This window comes from Sinocyclocheilus rhinocerous, unplaced genomic scaffold (assembly GCF_001515625.1).
Source record: "Sinocyclocheilus rhinocerous isolate Xijiao unplaced genomic scaffold, SAMN03320098_v1.1 scaffold288, whole genome shotgun sequence".
Classification (NCBI taxonomy): domain Eukaryota; kingdom Metazoa; phylum Chordata; class Actinopteri; order Cypriniformes; family Cyprinidae; genus Sinocyclocheilus; species Sinocyclocheilus rhinocerous.
The window spans coordinates 334,185-351,789 of record NW_015635021.1 but is presented as its reverse complement, the minus strand read 5'-3'; the positions used below and the strand labels follow the sequence as shown (position 1 = coordinate 351,789).

Sequence of the window (17,605 nt, the reverse complement as noted above, 5' to 3'; positions counted from 1 at the left end):
AATATTGGTTTTGCTTTGTTTCACAGAACTAATCATTGCCTGGGTTGCGTACGTATATGTGGGGCGGAGCTATCAAAATAGGGGCAAGACCCTTTTGGGGTAGGGGCGTGTTTGTTTTGGTGATTTCAAATATCAACATTGGCTACCAGAAATCACTTACTCTGCCTTTAAGTGACTGGATTTTTTTTATTTATAGGGATTTTTTTTTACAGAAAATTTATTTATGTTCTGATTATTGTTGAGCTGCAGGTTTAGGCTCACTTAAGTGACTGCATTTAATTAAGAAGAATTTAATTATTTATTCTTATTATTTAGCCTAACTTGTTTACTGTTCCAAAATGTTCTATATGTTTCTTAAAAATAAAATGTGTTCAGTGGAAAAAAAGTTTTTTTTAAAATGTATTGTGTTCAGTGGGGAAAAAAAGTTGTTTTTTTTTACCCAGACATTTAAAAAGAACATATTTTAGAGCTGTAATCGCAATACCATGATACCGTGATACCGTGATATTTTTATCTAAGGTTATCATACCGTCAGAATCTCATACCGGCCCATGCCTACCACCAAGTTCTTCCGATTTTCTATTAGAGTGCCATTAGTTCATGTAAGCTTGAATACGCCAAACTAAGGTGAAAATACACCAGCTTCTGAATCAAATTATTTATTTGTATTTTAGTCATTTATTTTATTTGCAATTCTATAGTGGCTGTGGTTCATTTGTACTATTGATGTTTGTATTGTTGAAATGGTGAAATTGAAATGGTCGAGCCTTGTTTATCCAGCTTCATGACTCTCGTTTAAGGATGGGCAAGTTTGTATTATGAGGGCCCAGCTGGTCCCCAGAGCTAGCGTGGGTTGTTTTGTGAGTCCATTCCCGGGTTTAGTCTGGCGGTCCAATCTGTAGTAGAACAACAGCGTCTATTTTAGCACACTCAGCTCTATGAGACACTTGGGCCCACATCAGTACGTTGCGGAGCTCCACTTAACATGAAGGCAACTGTTGCTGCGTGCTCAAAATCAAGCCGGTGTCCCTGAAGGACTCTTCAGTTTTCACCTTGAGTAGGTCTGCGTCTCATGCGCGCACACATACGCGCCACGGGCTGTTCAGCAGGCAAGGTGCAGCACGGGAGATGAGCGCTGGGCTTTGTAGTGTCAGTAAGCTGTTTTAATTGGACTACACTCCTGATCATTATTTAAACCAGTAGTGCAGTTTGAGCATTAGAACAAACCCTCGTCCCTAGCTCTCAATAAACCTTTCAGAATGCACGGCCGCTTCCTTTCAGCCCAGGAACAGAGGAACATGGACGAGTGTTAAAAGGAAGGCTGGAGGTTTTCTCCTCTACTGCACTGACCTGGCACCATCTTCAGAGAGAAGTGAGAGCAGACCAAAAAAAAAGCAGAACAGATGCTCAGAAGTGCTTACAGGTGCCAGGTGTGTTGAAAGAGAAAAGGATGAAGGTGGAGAAAGGGAGAGGATGGGTTTGTGGCTGGAATAAATCACCTGATTGAATATTATAAACCCTCTTTAGACTGTAATTTATGATATTAGTCTTGATATGATGCTGTGTGTGAATCTATACACATGCACACATGTCCTCACTACAGCAGTAAGAAGCTTGTTTCATCACTCCTATGAAATATGGGTGTGAATTCAGCTGGAATTTGGCTGGATTTGTGCCGTACAGACAGCCAGCTGTCAAAAAGCCAAGTGTTTTGTATGTGAGGGAGTGTGTGAGAGCATTCGCTTATTTTCTTGACGTCTAAACTCAACTAGACTTTATAAAACTGGTCCTAAATGCTGATTGGTCAGTGCAGGATTCCAGCTGCTTGAAAATACATTAGTGTCTGCTGTGACACAGAATACGTGTTTGTTACTAAGGTTGACATGTAAGGGACCGTATCTTTTTGCAGAAATATGGCACTAATTGAATTTGCAAATGCATTCAACAATTTGTGTGCATTAACTTTTTTTTTTTAATGTGGCACCCATTGAATTGAAAACAATAAGCTGTAATAAACACTTTTGTTGGTAATATTACAAGAAAAAGTAACAATGCAGTGTTTTTCAATGAATGCAAATAATCCAGTCACAATGTTCTCCTCATTGAACTTTGTGACCTGAACTTCTTATTTTTACTTTTTGCTCACAATATATTTCACAATGTTGGACAATTTGGTTAAGATTAGATCTGTTACAGTTACATTACATGTACCATTCAAAAGTTTAGGGTCAGTATTTTTTCTTCCTTAAATGTGTTTGAAAGAAGTCTCTTATGCCCTTTCGGGCTCTGTCTTTACTTTTATTTTGAAAGATGAAGCTCGTGATTATGGTAAGGGGCGTTAATTTCCGACGAGTGCTTGCGGTGTTCGGCCAATCACAATGCACTGGGTCAGCTGGCCAATCAGAGCAGACTGCGCTTGTCGGAAGGAGGGACTTTGTAGAAAACGAAGCGTTTGAGAGAGGCGGGGCATAGAGGACCTACAATAATGTACAGTATTTGAAAAATAATGTGTTTTTTGAACATTAAAGCATGTCAACATATTCTGTTACACCAAATACACAAAATAATGCTCTTTAAAAAAGCATCATATGACCCCTTTAAAATTATTAATATTGTGAAAATGATCTATCTATGTTTTCTATTTTATTTTAAAATGTCATTTATTCCGGTGATGACAAAGCAGCTGTTACTTAAGTGTCACATGATCCTTCATAAATCATTCTAATATGCTGATTTGCTGCTTTCTTATTATTAATGTTGAAAACTGCTTAATATTTTGTGGAAACTGACGTACGTTTTTTCAGGATTCTTTGAATCTAAAGTTCAAAAGAACTGCATTTATTTGATATTGAATTTTTTTACTGTCACTTTTGATCAATTTAATGTGTCCTTGCTGAATACAAATAATTTCTTTGCATAAATAAAAAACACTGACCCCAAGCTTTTGAACGGTAGTGCATACTTAAAAGGATGTTTGTCAAAAGTCAAAAACTGGCACAACTGTAAAAATGAAAAATGTTCACAGCTGTCACTTTGCTGCCAACAGTGCCTTTTAGGAGTGACTATATTTATAATATAGCACAGTCTCTTGCTTGAATACTACTGCTGTCCATTCATGCAATCAATAGTGTCTCAAGCATTGAGCCACAGATGGACATGGAGTTACATTTTCCTGATCACATGCGTCGTGAGGTGGTTATGAGGGAAGCCGTGGGGTAGGGAAAGATGAATTACTGACTCGATCTCATCCATGTATGTGGCAGTCAGGGCCGTAAAGTTCTCATACACACTCTTATTGTGTTACTGTGTTTGAAAAACGTACTCTCACACTCCATTTTCATGACAAAAGAGTCTGTTTGTTTTGGCTGCTTTTGTCTGTCTCCAGGCAACCTCTCCAACAGTTCCGTTTTAAGGGCTGTACTCGCCACTTTGTATCTGGACGCGAGTATCGACCGGCAGGCCCGTGTTAACTGAACAATCAGCAAACCTATAATCAGTTATGCTAGAGATGAGAATCAGAAGGTATTCAGTAATTTTGCTTTCAACTTCACATAATGATTCTGTTAACGATTCCTTTAATCAAATCATTTGTGAATAAGAACAGAATTTCCCTTGCTCTTTTAAAATAAGTTTGATGTACTTCGCATAAGCTCCCTCTCTAGTCCACCCAGATGGTTTATGAACACAAACGGCAGAAATGGGTCATTAAGTTGCAATTGTTGCAACCATGAGCATATTAACATCAAGACTTATTTAATAACCATTATAGAGCGAGCTGAATGTGAATTACAGTTGTATGCACATGTTAGCCAATCATAATTGACTCATTTACATATAGCTGTACTTAAAGGTACAGTAGCAACAAAGGTTTTTTTTTTGAATCATGACCCAGACGCAGTGTTGTCCTAGCTTAACTGGACTTGATGGCCAATGATCAACTAATGTTTCCTCAACTGCAGCTTATTCTTATGGTCAGTAAGCAGATGCTCATTAACTGCAGTTTAATTATTTTAATTTGTGCACCCAATTTACTCTCTTTGGTTGTGATGAAGGTTTCTTCAAGGCTTAGTTCTTTTCAAAAGCAAAGTAACATCAGACGTCCTTGTGCTGCACAGTATCTGCGTCAGTTGTCTGTAAATAAAGTCAAAGCCAACTCTTTGACCTTCCTTCCTTCCTTTTTTTTTTTTTTTCCTCTTCTTGCTTTTGGGTTTTAAGATAAACGTGTAGCTCTTCAACTGATCCTTTCCTCTCAACAACAACAACAACAATACATTTCTCATTATTATTTTTATTATTCAGTGAAGTCTTATTGCCATGGTTGCATGTCATGGTCTAATAGATAGTTTAAGTTTTTCATCTAATATTGATTATTTTATTTAAGCTTTATTTCACAACAAAAATGTTTTAGTTTTAGTCAATGATAACCCTGGTAAATATCTATGGTGACTTTCCAGGAACAGAAAAAACTACGTTTAAGTTGAAGCAATAAAATTACTATTTGGAAATTAATAAAAATGAAAACGTAACATATACATTTTAACCTAATTAGTAATACTTTTAAAAATGTTAAATGACAAGCTATTTTAACTATATTTACACCAGTGCAATGTAACAGTTACTTTTCGTAATTTATAAACAGCAGATATTAAAAAGGCCACATTAGTGCTGTCATCCTTTTTCTCTTTTGCTATTACTTTCCTCGGCCTGTTTGTCCTCCTTTTTAAATTCTTAATGCAAAGTGCTACAGCAGAGGAACTTGTGAGTGAGCTTGAATGTCAATGTTTTCTGTAGGTTAATGTCAGTGCTTAATTTGAGTTGGCAGAGGATTTTTTATAGTTGTTGTCCCCATATTTTTCCCCCATAATGTGGAGAAGGCTATGCCTGTTTTTGCCGTGTGTAAGGGGAGAGCGAGAGAGGACCCTGGAATCGTGTGACAGTAGAAGCTAACGATGGATAGATGGATTCAGGCAGGAGGGAAGGATGAAGCAGGAGTGGACAGATAAAGCTGATGCACTCTGAATCTCAGAGAAAAATCAATAGTAGCCGAGAGGGGAAGCCTCAGTCCCCTGTCTCTCTCCCTCTCTCTCTCTCTCTCTCTCTCTCTCTCTCCATTTTCCCTGGATCTCTTTCCTTCCCATAACTTCGCTCTGGACACCTCTGGTCTGTCCCTTCCCCCACAATGACACCAGGGTCTCTTCTTCTCTCTCCTTGATGGTTTGTGGAGAAACAAGGTTCAGAATGAATGCTCTGTGTGCACCATATTCAAGAAAAAATGGGCTTTGCCAAATAAGTAAACCATGACCATCTGCTGATTAAGTTGAACTGCAAGCCTAATCATCTGACCTTCGCTGATGACAGAGACGTGCATGATTCAAATTGAAAGATGTATAAATCATCAAACTGAAGAAAAGGTTTGTCGTAGCTCTTAAGTGGAAAATGTACCATCAGAACAATTTTTTCAACAGTTTTTATTTCTTATTTATTTTTGACTTTATTTTTATTGTTTAGCATAGTTTTATTTATTAATTTATTGTGATTACAAAATCAATCACTGTGTTTTCTTAAATGTTGTGACTGGTGCAGTTTCATCATTAAAAGTGTTAGTGATTCAAAAAAAAAAAAGTAATACTTTTATGCAGCATCGATGCACTCATCAAATGCATTCACTTTCCATTAATCAAAGAATCACGTAAACAAACAAAAAAAAACTAGTTTTCTCAAATCTTAAACTGCACAACTGCTTTAAACTTTAATAAATGTTTCTTGAGCAGTAAATCAGCATATTATAATAATTTCTGAATGTGACACTGAAGACTGGAGTAATGATGCTGAAAATTCAGCTTTTCCATCACATGACATTTAAAAAAACATTAAAATCTTACAGACCCAATCTTATCAAACTTTTAAACGGTAGTGTATTTTTAGGTTTATGTAAATAATTATTATGTAATAAAATTATATTTAAATGCATTTGAATTACCAATAAGAAATATTTCCTTTAAGGATATGTATCACCAACTACCGCATGATTTGATGCACATTGCGATACGCATGTTATGATTTAGTGCATCAGGATGCATCAATATAATGTATTACGAATAAATTTGTGGCAAATTCATCCGAGAGACCTGTGATTTTATCGGCACAGTGCTGCTTTACTTCATATTAGTCAGAGGTGTGTTTCTCTCTCCATTGACTTGAATTTAATGGTGTCCTTTTAAAAATGAATAAATGACTCTCTCTGTCCCGACTAGCGTCCCTCTGTCTTGCTGGCAGTTCTGTTCAAGGTTTATTCTCTTTCCCTCTGTGGGCCTCTTTCTCTTCCTCTCTCCCTATTTCCCCCTTCTTGCGTTCCCGTCTGTTATCATTGCAAAAAGTGTGTGCATTGTTCATTTTATGTATGCCTTGTATCCTTCACAACATGTCAGCGATGAGTTTGTTCTGTAACTGTGGACTGAAAATGCGTCATGATGGTGCCACAGTAGAACAGAACAACCACGGGACGCGTTACACACAAACACACAGTCAGACTTCAGCAGGAAGGTTATGAATGGTTATGACTGACACCGTCCTTATCGGTCCAGTGTTATTTAGAAAACCATTAGGCTATATTAAGGCTTTACATTTTCACTAACCAGCACAAAAGCTGGAAATTAAATATTAATTGCAACTCAGATTCATAGACAATCTTTTGTTGGAAAATACCTGGGCAGGTGTTGGCAAAAATATTGTTTGAATGATCATATAAAATTATTTAGCTATTGTTGTAAGTAATTAAGTGTTTCTAAGACTTTCCCAATAGTTAAAGGGTTAGTTCACCCAAAAATGAAAATTCTGTCATTAATTACTCACCCTCGTGTTGTTCCAATCCCGTAAGACCTTCGTTCATCTTTGGAACACAATTTAAGATATTTTTGATGAAATCTGAGGGCTCTCTGACCCTCCCATAGACAGCAAGGTAACTACCACGTACAAGGTCCAGAAAAGTACCAAGATGATCGACAAAGTAGTCCGTGTGACATCAGTGGTTCAACTGTAAAGTTACGAAGCTACGAGAATACTTTTTTGCACAAAGAAAACAAAAATAACGACTTTATTCCACATGACGTCATCACGCAGGATCTGGGTCAGCGCCGGCGCCGTACTTTTCTGGACCTTGAACGTGGTAGTTACCTTGCTGTCTATGGGAGGGTCAGAGAGCCCTCAGATTTCATCAAAAATATCTTAAATTGTGTTCCGAAGATGAACGAAGATCTTACGGGTTTCGAACAACACGAGGATGAGTAATTAATGACAGAATTTTCATTTTTGGGTGAACTAACCCTTCAATGCTGCAATGTAATGCCCATTTTTCACAATGCAAGTAATGTTATTAATGTTATTAATTTGGATAAATCTAGTCTTGAACTCTTCTATTCCACTTCACAAGTAAAATGGGTTCGTGCGGGCTGTTTCATGCTGACCTGAATGCTTGATTTGAAATATTTTTCATACAGGCCTCAAGTTTCATGTGGGAGACCAACAAAGAGATGCTGTGCTACAAACTCTGTAATTGGTGCATGTTTTAAAGCTTTGAATTTAAATAAAACACATTTTCATGCCTTTTTTTTTCCTTCAGATATTTAGTTGCCCATGGCAACAGCTGGCATGATTACAGAAGGTTTTAAATATTGAGAAACTAAAATCATCATTACTTTGCTAGAAATTTGTTAGTCTGTCAGATATTTTATAATGTCTGTGTCACCCGAAACATGATGCTGTCAGTGTGAAAATGTACCTTTAGTGTAAAGACATCTCTAGTTGATGAGACTTAGACTGAAGATGGTTTAATTAGTAACAGTCAGCCACACACACAGGCCACACACTGAGGCTAAATGAGTCGGACTCTTCTTAGTGCTTTTTTTCTACATTTTTAGATTTATTTATTTATTTTACATCCATATGATACTTTTTCAGACTTTTTTTCTTTTTTTTCACTTATTCTGTAACATGACAATTACAATTAATTTTATTTTATTAAATGTTTTATTGTATTATTTAGCTGATGAGTCTTGCAAACACAGCTATAATTTCCATAGTGCTTTTAGAGACACAACCTTTAGCATGCTGCCAGTTACTGAGACTTGCAGCACACTAAAGTGTGCATAACGGTATCAGCACACTTTTCAGTAGGTAATTCATTCCCTTTAAAGCACCACTGCTAAAAATATTCAAACAATATCATGCACAACCAATGACCGGTTAATCCGAAGTGAGATCGACTAATTTATCAAGAGATTAAATGATAAACTAGTCTATCTTACTTCGTATTAATCGGTTGTTTACATGGTAGTTGTTGGTGCATGATACGGTTCGTGTTCGCTCGTGCGCTGTCAGTATCCTCCTCATACCCAGGTTCATCTCTCTGTCGCTCCCTCTCTCCCTTATCTCAGAGTCGTCAGTCACTCCTTGCTTCACTCACTCGCTCTGTCATTGAGAGAAAAGAGACTAAAAAGAACTTATGGTGACAGAAAAATAGACGCACAAGTTCAAATAAAAAGCTTTTTTGTGGGCACTTCACACACTCCTCGCTCATACGCACAAGCATCCTCGTCCTTGGAGAGTTTTTTTTTTTGGGAGTGTTCAAGGGTAATCCTGTGCTTGTCTGATGAAATGTTCACAGAGACACTGGAAACACGCAAATAAACACAGACGGGCACAAAAAAACAATACAAAAACAAAGACCCAAAGAAAACAAAAGGCTTTGGATGTGTTGTCATGAAAGCACCTTACTATAATCTAGGATTAATGTATTTATCATCGCTCTCTCTTATGTATCTTTCCATCACAACAGCAACATGTCATCATCAATGGATGAAAAAGACTGTAGAAACATCTAGAACACATTTATCTGTAATTAGTAAGATTGCCATTAAATACAGGTTATCCTTTAGAAACAGTAATTTACAATATTACATTAGCTTTTAATTCAGAATGACACTTTATAGAGATCATTTGGGGTGCGAGATGGTGATTATATGGTAGTGATTGTGATTGCATTAACGTAATAACACACCAGGCAAGATTAAAGTAGTGCCCAGATGTCTCAACATGCTGCTGATATCCTGTAAAGCTGCAGGATCAAGAGTCTGTTTTTGGACCTGTTGAAACTGTTGACTGCCAAACATGGCATACAAGCTGTAAATAATTATGCTGTATCACATGTTTGTAGTATTTTAGAGGCTTCAATACGCTTGGCTGTTGGGTTAACTGTTCTTGTGCTGTCTCTAGGTGCAATGGGAGGAGTATACCACTATCATTCAGAGCATGCCTGTGCAGACGCCACTGACAAGGTAAGACATGACTTCTTATAGCCAGTTACTAATGTAATGACTTACAAACAGGCAAATTCTTCATTCCTCATATTGACTTTTGCAGAGGATTTAGCAGTGCTACTCAAGGCTCTAGAGTACAAATGAAAGACTTGGTTATTTGTGTCAATTTAAAATCTAGTTTTGTGTTTGTCAATATGTGGTTTTGTGAATTTTTCTTTTTAATGTTAAAATTCCTTCTGCTCCGGCTAATGTGCAGGGACAAATGAAAGGTGCACACATTATAGTCTGATTCTCAATCTAGTCTCTTATGAGTCTGTTCTTTTTAGTGATTCAAACACATACTTATTTTAGCTTACTGTGTTTAAATCTGTTCATGTGACAATGTGTAGTTATAGTTAAGTCGATAGTACTTCATAAAAAATGAATTAAATGTTTGGTTGGAATCGCTTTTTAGTATAAAGTTAAGGCCAGTTATTGAATTGCATTTATTTCTACTGTTCAATACACTACCTTGAGAGTTATTACAAATTATAGCATGGATGCATTAAATTGATCAAAACTACTATTTGAACAATCTATTCTTCAAAGAATCCTGTTATTCATCAAAAAATAATCGGTAACACTTTACAATAAGGTTCCGTTAGTTAATGTATTAACTAACATTAACAAAGATGAATGAATACTGTAATAAATGTATTGTTTATTGTTTGTTCATGTTAGTTGAAAATGAAAATACAGTTGTTCATTGAATTTGTTAATTAGTCACAGTGAATTAACTAATGTTAACAACACAACTTATGATTTTAATAATGCATTTGTAAATGTTGAAATTAACATTAACTAAGATTAATACATGCTGTAGAAGTATTGTTCATGTTAACTAAAGTAGTTAACTAATGTTAACTATTGAACCTTATTGTAAAGCGTTACCAAATAATCACTGTTCACTCAGAAATATTAAGCAGCATAACTGTTTTAAACATTAAGACATTTTTTAGCAGCAAATCAGCATATTAGAATGATTTCTGAAGGATCATGTGACACTGAAGAATGGTGTAATGATGCTGAAAATTCAGCTTTGCATCACAGGAATAAATTACATTTTAAAATATATATTAAAATGGTAAGTGGGTGTTTGAAATTGTAAAAATATTTCCCAATATTACTGATTTTACTGTATTTTTGATCTTATAAATTCAGCCTTGTGAGCATTAGAGCATTAACGTAATAACACACCAGGCAAGCTTAAAGTAGTGCCCAGATGTCTCAACATGCTGCCGACATCCTGTAAAGCTGCAGGATCAAGAGTCTGTTTTTGGACCCGTTGAAACTGTTGACTGCCAAACATGGCATACAAGCTGTAAATAATTATGCTGTATCACATGTTTGTAGTATTTTAGAGGCTTCAATACGCTTGGCTGTTGGGTTAACTGTTCTTGTGCTGTCTCTAGGTGCAATGGGAGGAGTATACCACTATCATTCAGAGCATGCCTGTGCAGACGCCACTGACAAGGTAAGACATGACTTCTTATAGCCAGTTACTAATGTAATGACTTACAAACAGGCAAATTCTTCATTCCTCATATTGACTTTTGCAGAGGATTTAGCAGTGCTACTCAAGGCTCTAGAGTACAAATGAAAGACTTGGTTATTTGTGTCAATTTAAAATCTAGTTTTGTGTTTGTCAATATGTGGTTTTGTGAATTTTTCTTTTTAATGTTAAAATTCCTTCTGCTCCGGCTAATGTGCAGGGACAAATGAAAGGTGCACACATTATAGTCTGATTCTCAATCTAGTCTCTTATGAGTCTGTTCTTTTTAGTGATTCAAACACATACTTATTTTAGCTTACTGTGTTTAAATCTGTTCATGTGACAATGTGTAGTTATAGTTAAGTCGATAGTACTTCATAAAAAATGAATTAAATGTTTGGTTGGAATCGCTTTTTAGTATAAAGTTAAGGCCAGTTATTGAATTGCATTTATTTCTACTGTTCAATACACTACCTTGAGAGTTATTACAAATTATAGCATGGATGCATTAAATTGATCAAAACTACTATTTGAACAATCTATTCTTCAAAGAATCCTGTTATTCATCAAAAAATAATCGGTAACACTTTACAATAAGGTTCCGTTAGTTAATGTATTAACTAACATTAACATAGATGAATGAATACTGTAATAAATGTATTGTTTATTGTTTGTTCATGTTAGTTGAAAATGAAAATACAGTTGTTCATTGAATTTGTTAATTAGTCACAGTGAATTAACTAATGTTAACAACACAACTTATGATTTTAATAATGCATTTGTAAATGTTGAAATTAACATTAACTAAGATTAATACATGCTGTAGAAGTATTGTTCATGTTAACTAAAGTAGTTAACTAATGTTAACTATTGAACCTTATTGTAAAGCGTTACCAAATAATCACTGTTCACTCAGAAATATTAAGCAGCATAACTGTTTTAAACATTAAGACATTTTTTAGCAGCAAATCAGCATATTAGAATGATTTCTGAAGGATCATGTGACACTGAAGAATGGTGTAATGATGCTGAAAATTCAGCTTTGCATCACAGGAATAAATTACATTTTAAAATATATATTAAAATGGTAAGTGGGTGTTTGAAATTGTAAAAATATTTCCCAATATTACTGATTTTACTGTATTTTTGATCTTATAAATTCAGCCTTGTGAGCATTAGAAACTACATAATACTACCTAATGTGTTGACTATTGTATTATGAACAATTTTCTATGAACAATTTTATAAGCTGTACACAATAAAAACACAGTTTTGATGGCACAGAATTACTTTGAAGAAATCTGCATACAAATGGATTACTTGTATTATATTTTAATATCCAAATTCTTTTTGGGGTTGTTGTATGTGGCTTATTTTGTACCAAGAGTGTTGCTGGTTATTTGTCTTATCCTTATCCTGGTTATTCATCTTAAACTCATCGAGTGTCATGAAGCTGTAATCAACATACACGTTCACTTTGGGAAATGTGCTGTTCTGTCATTGCTGGCCTTTTAAAATCAAGAGCGAGAGGGAGGCTAGACAAAAAACAAAAGGCAGTTCCTGCCCAGTTTTACTCCACTGTGTTTACAGTCAAAAGGAGGAGGAGGGCTAGCCGAGTGCAGCTCCGTGATTGGTCCAAACGGCCTCTGGGGGTGGACCCAGCCCTATGAGGGAGGGCAAGAGGGAGGGGGAGGAATGCAAGCGGGCGGCGGGAGAGGAAGAAGGGATGATGTGGGAGAGAGAGAGGAAGAGGAAAGAATGGAAAGGGGGAGTGGGGGCACTAATGATTTCACCTCCAGCTGTGGGACACAGAGAGAGAGAGAGGGGAACAGTGGCAGAGAAATGGATGGCTGTCGAAATGAAGGGAGTGGAAAAAGACCGGTGGGGCTGTGTTGGTGCGAGCGAGAGACTGAATTATGACCGAATCAAGCTAAGGGAATTTAGTCTGTATTTCTGAGAGGATTTTGAACCATATAAAAAAAAAACTTGAATGCTTTTGCTGCTCTTAGTGGCGAAGAAAAGAAACCAGGCCAACAACCCTTAACATTTCCTGTTTTTTGACAAATGTGTGTGTGAGGGAGAGAGGCACATCACGCACACACACACACACACACACACACAGAAAAGAAGAGTGTTTGGGCCCATGGGTAACTGCGTCTCATCCTGTGTGTGCTGACTGTTCAGAACTAAAAGCATATTTGGGGTGTATGAAGCCATTTTGAAAGCTTTGTGCTCACTGCTGGCCGTCTGTATGAACAGCAGAACGGGACGTGTTGGCTCTTGGGAGGTCCCGAATATAGAGTGCTGAAACTGAGACGTGTGTGAGAGTGAGTGTGTATGTGTGTCCATTCCTAGGCCTCCGCACAGGCAGAAACAAGCTCTCTATGGTGTAGAATGTAGAGGCGGCCTCAAATGGGTTTGCCTGTCAGAGGGAGGAAAAAGAGGGAGGAGAAATGAAAGGCTGGAAAATAATGAGACCGAGGAGGAGATGAGGGGGACCCGCTTATTCAGAGCACTTTCATAAAGTCCCAGCGTTTGAAGAGCAGTCACCCAGCGCAAGGACTCTATAGACTCAGCCTATTAAATATTAAAGTATTACACTGAAACAGAAGCACATTGTGGATACTCGCATCAAAGCAGCGCTTCGGTTAGGCATGTGAGGATGGGGAATCTCCTGCTGATTGTTGTTTCGGGAGGTTGGAAAATGCGACATCTCGTGATGTCAGAGCCTTGCAAGTAGTGCATCTCAGTACTTCAATATTTCCCCTCCAGATGCATAGTTATATGAGAGCATATAAATGTTCAGTCTATGATCGCAGCAATTCGATACTAGTACCGTTATTGGGTAGGGAAGGGTCACAGTGGCGATGATAGTAATAATAACAAAGGTGGTGCTTTTAATTAGCATGGTGTCATCATGTAGTTAAAGAAAAGTTGCTTCTATGAAGTCAACCCCTTTAAAGCACACTGTGCTTTAAAAGTGACAATCCATCTTACTGAAACCAGCCTAATTATAATGGCCTAGTCCATTATGGAGTTCTGCTCATTTTGTGCATTAATGTTGCTGTGCAAAGAAACATATGTTAGTGGATTGGAGATTTTCAATATTTTCCATTCAGAGTTTTCTGCTTCTTTGCAGGTGAAGCTACATTGTGGTCCTCATCCTGATGTTTAACAGCTGGCTGGTTAGGATTTCGAAAATATCAGAGATGTTTGGTTGTTGCACTGTTTCATATTAGTTTGTATCCTTACGTTTTAGCTATGAATGTACCATGCATGTGCACACACAAACAAACCACGTATCAAGGATGTAATAGCGAACCAGTGAGAGTGCACGTTACAGGACAGATGTGAAACAAACAAACAGCCAGATTCCTTATTTAGGGTTGTAATTTACAAACATGTATGTGTTAATACATTTGCAGCACATAATGTCAGACAAATTTTGGATTTGTATTGGACATTGGCAATTTTTAACACTCAAAAATGGAATTTAGCAGACAATGGAATTGCTGGTTCAGGTATGTGTACCATTATAAGTAAATGTATGAAATCTTTTTTTTTAGTAGTAGTTGAATTTGTATTGTAGCAATTCTTTGACCAATAACGTTGTATTCAGGTGGTTATAGCATAATGGTTAAAGACTGGAGCTGGTAAAAGGTTAAAACACAAGATCGACCCCTGGACAGCCACCATTGTGCCCTTCCGCAAGGCAGATATCTAAGTGTACTGTTAGTCACTTTGGGTAAAAGCACTAGAGACACAACAGTGCCTTAAGAGTGAGTAGAAGTACCAACTTGTGAAGGGACCTTTCACTGCTTTTCAAAATATTTTGTGCATTTTAAGAAACCACTACAGAGAGATCTAAATTTTCCCATATACTATTGTGAAAAATTCATTCTTGACTCCATTTGTTTTTTCTTTCACTTGCACTATTTGCTCAACAGCAGCTTCACAAATGGTGATACTAAATTGATGCCATAATGTTGCCATCATGATGGCTGGTTCTAGTCCATATGTGACCCTGGACTACAAAACCAGTCATTAGGGTCAATTTCTCAATCATCTGAATGCTAAATGAATAAATAAGCTTTCCATTGATGTGTGGTTTGTTAGGATAGGACAATATTTGGCCAAGTTACAACTATTTGAATATCTGGAATCTGAGGGTGCAAAAAAATCAAAATACTGAGAAAATCACCTTTAAAGTTGTCCAAATGAAGTTCTTAGCAATGCATATTACTAATCAAAAATTAGGTTTTGATATATTTACGGTAGGAAATTTACAAAATATCTTCATGGAACATGATCTTTACTTAATATCCTAATGATTTTTGGCATAAAAGAAAAATCGATAATTTTGACCCATACAATATTTTTTTTGCCTATTGCTAAAAATATACCCCAGCGACTTAAGACTGGTTTTGTGGTCAAGGGTCACATATTATCATTAATTCAGAGGATTTCATTACGCTATTTTATACTGTCTGTGTGTGTGTGTGTGTGTGTGTGTGTGTGTGTGACTGTAGTCACAGGCTCTGCCAAAGCCAAACCAAAATAGTGTAAAGCAGCTGCTGTGAGAGGAGTCAAATGTGAGAACTTTCAAAGCAACAGCGCCATGTGGCTTCATTTGATCACCTGTGTAAGTGTAATAGATGACAAGAAGGTCACTGATTGTTCAGAAACAGAGAAAGGGGGGTTTGTGAGACTGTGAGAACTTGAATGTGAATGAATTCATGTGGGATTGTAAGCAGATAAACTAAAGCATTTATTGCAAGGCCTCCAATGATTTTGATGTGAAAAATACACCACATGTCTCCCTCTGTCACCCGGTTCCCATCTGAAAGTTCCTCTGAAATAATGGCACTTTAATTGTATCCTGTCAAACCTTGAACAATGGCTTTCTTTCATTACTATAAAACCACAAAACAAAGAAGAGAGTTGGTCTATCTAGAGCAAATATCTAGAGTCATTTTCTCAGGGATATCTATATAAAAGAATAGAAATCTGAAAGGCCTTATGTTGGGAAGAAGAAAGCTGGAGATACTTGCACTTTAAAGCGAGTACACAGCGTCATATTTCACCTCTCCTAATATTTCCTCATAAAAGCCTTCTCTCCAAACTTAAGTTGAAGTCTCGGGCTGAAATAAATAGCTCTTGCATCCCTCTACCATACCAGCTCTCTTTTATTTCAGCCTTGCACGTGAGCTTGTTGTCCAAATGAAGTTCTTAGCAATGCATATTACTAATCAAAAATTAAGTTTTGATATATTTACGGTAGGAAATTTACAAAATATCTTCATGGAACATGATCTTTACTTAATATCCTAATGATTTTTGGCATAAAAGAAAAATCGATAATTTTGACCCATACAATATTTTTTTTGCCTATTGCTAAAAATATACCCCAGCGACTTAAGACTGGTTTTGTGCTCCAGGGTCACATATAACACAAAATCTGTCCTCCAGAAGATTTCTGTGAAATTCTGGATATAAATGCTCAACTCTTACTATGAAGCCTTAGCCAATGAATATTATGTAGGTCATGCTTCTAGCCTTAAAGTATCCTGTCACGGATCCTAATTAATATTCCCGAGGCAAACCTTCACCAATTCGAATTTGAGCATTCGTTGTGCCAGTCATTTTATTGCAAGACTTGGTTTAGTATGTTAGCTAGGTATAGCCATGCTGTATTTGTTGATATAAGCTACTCTGCGGTCATATGGCGTAGATGAGTTAACCAGCCATTGAGTTAATCAGCTTTTACAGAAATGCTCCTCAAATAGGCTCCAGCTGAATTGGTATCAGAACCAGAATCCGTAAAACCCTTATGAGTCCCAGCCCTAGTTATCCACAGCAGTGCTGACTGCTCTCAGATCGCACGGATATAGTGGCTGGGTGTTCAGCACTTTGCCAAGCTCCCTCACAATAGCAGTGGTTATTCCCTCTAGATAGTGTGGCCCCCAGGGAGAGAGAGCTTGGTATTTGTTGAGCATGTGATGGCGGGTACTGGAGCTGTAGTTTTTAAGCTCTCACATACTTGTGTGGCACTAAAGGCTGTTTTATGCTTCGCTATAATGAATACGATCAAAATGTGAGACCACAGAGTATGTTGAAAGTTTTCTGTAATCTTCTCCTAACATGTTAAGTCCACAGGCATGTTCAAATTTTGCTCTTTGTAGCCCCCCCCAAACACGGATGTACGGCCACGTTAATGTTTCATCCTAATGGACCTGTCTGACTGGGTTTGGACAGATGTGTTTGCGCCATGCATCTCGGTTGCCGTTTGGCTTTGTCCTGAATGTCTCATGTGATCCTGTGCTTGTACGTGCATTTGTGCGTTTTGTTTTTCTTTAGTGTGTGATCGCCTTGTAATTTGCGCGTGTGTGGGTGCATTTACTTAGCTGTAGGTTGAAGACAAATTCGACGACAACCTGCCATTAGGGACATTCAGCAATATTCTTATTTGGAAATGAATTCATAATTAGTTTTTTATAAAACTATTATCAAAATATAATCAAATATAATAATTATTATAATTACTATAGACTACCTATACTATTATGTAATAAAATACAATAATATTATATTAAATTATAATCGTGATGTAATATTAGTAAATATAAATAAGGGCATTACTCGCAGGATTATTATAACATCATAAAACCTTAGTTATTTAAAAAACTTAATTAGCTGAAATAAAATGTATAAAAAAAATATTTCATCTAGTTGCCAAGGCAACACTTCTCATTTTTCAAAA

At 36.8% G+C, this 17,605-nt stretch overlaps 1 protein-coding gene across 1 annotated transcript in view; it reads left to right on the top strand.

Moving 5' to 3' along the window:
• Positions 1-17,605, top strand: part of LOC107746038 (RING finger protein 44-like) — a 36,590-nt gene that overhangs the window by 7,843 nt on the left and 11,142 nt on the right. The window contains exon 3 of the mRNA XM_016560093.1: positions 9,271-9,332. Coding sequence (XP_016415579.1) covers positions 9,271-9,332 — 62 coding nt within the window. The remainder of the gene's footprint in view (positions 1-9,270; positions 9,333-17,605) is intronic.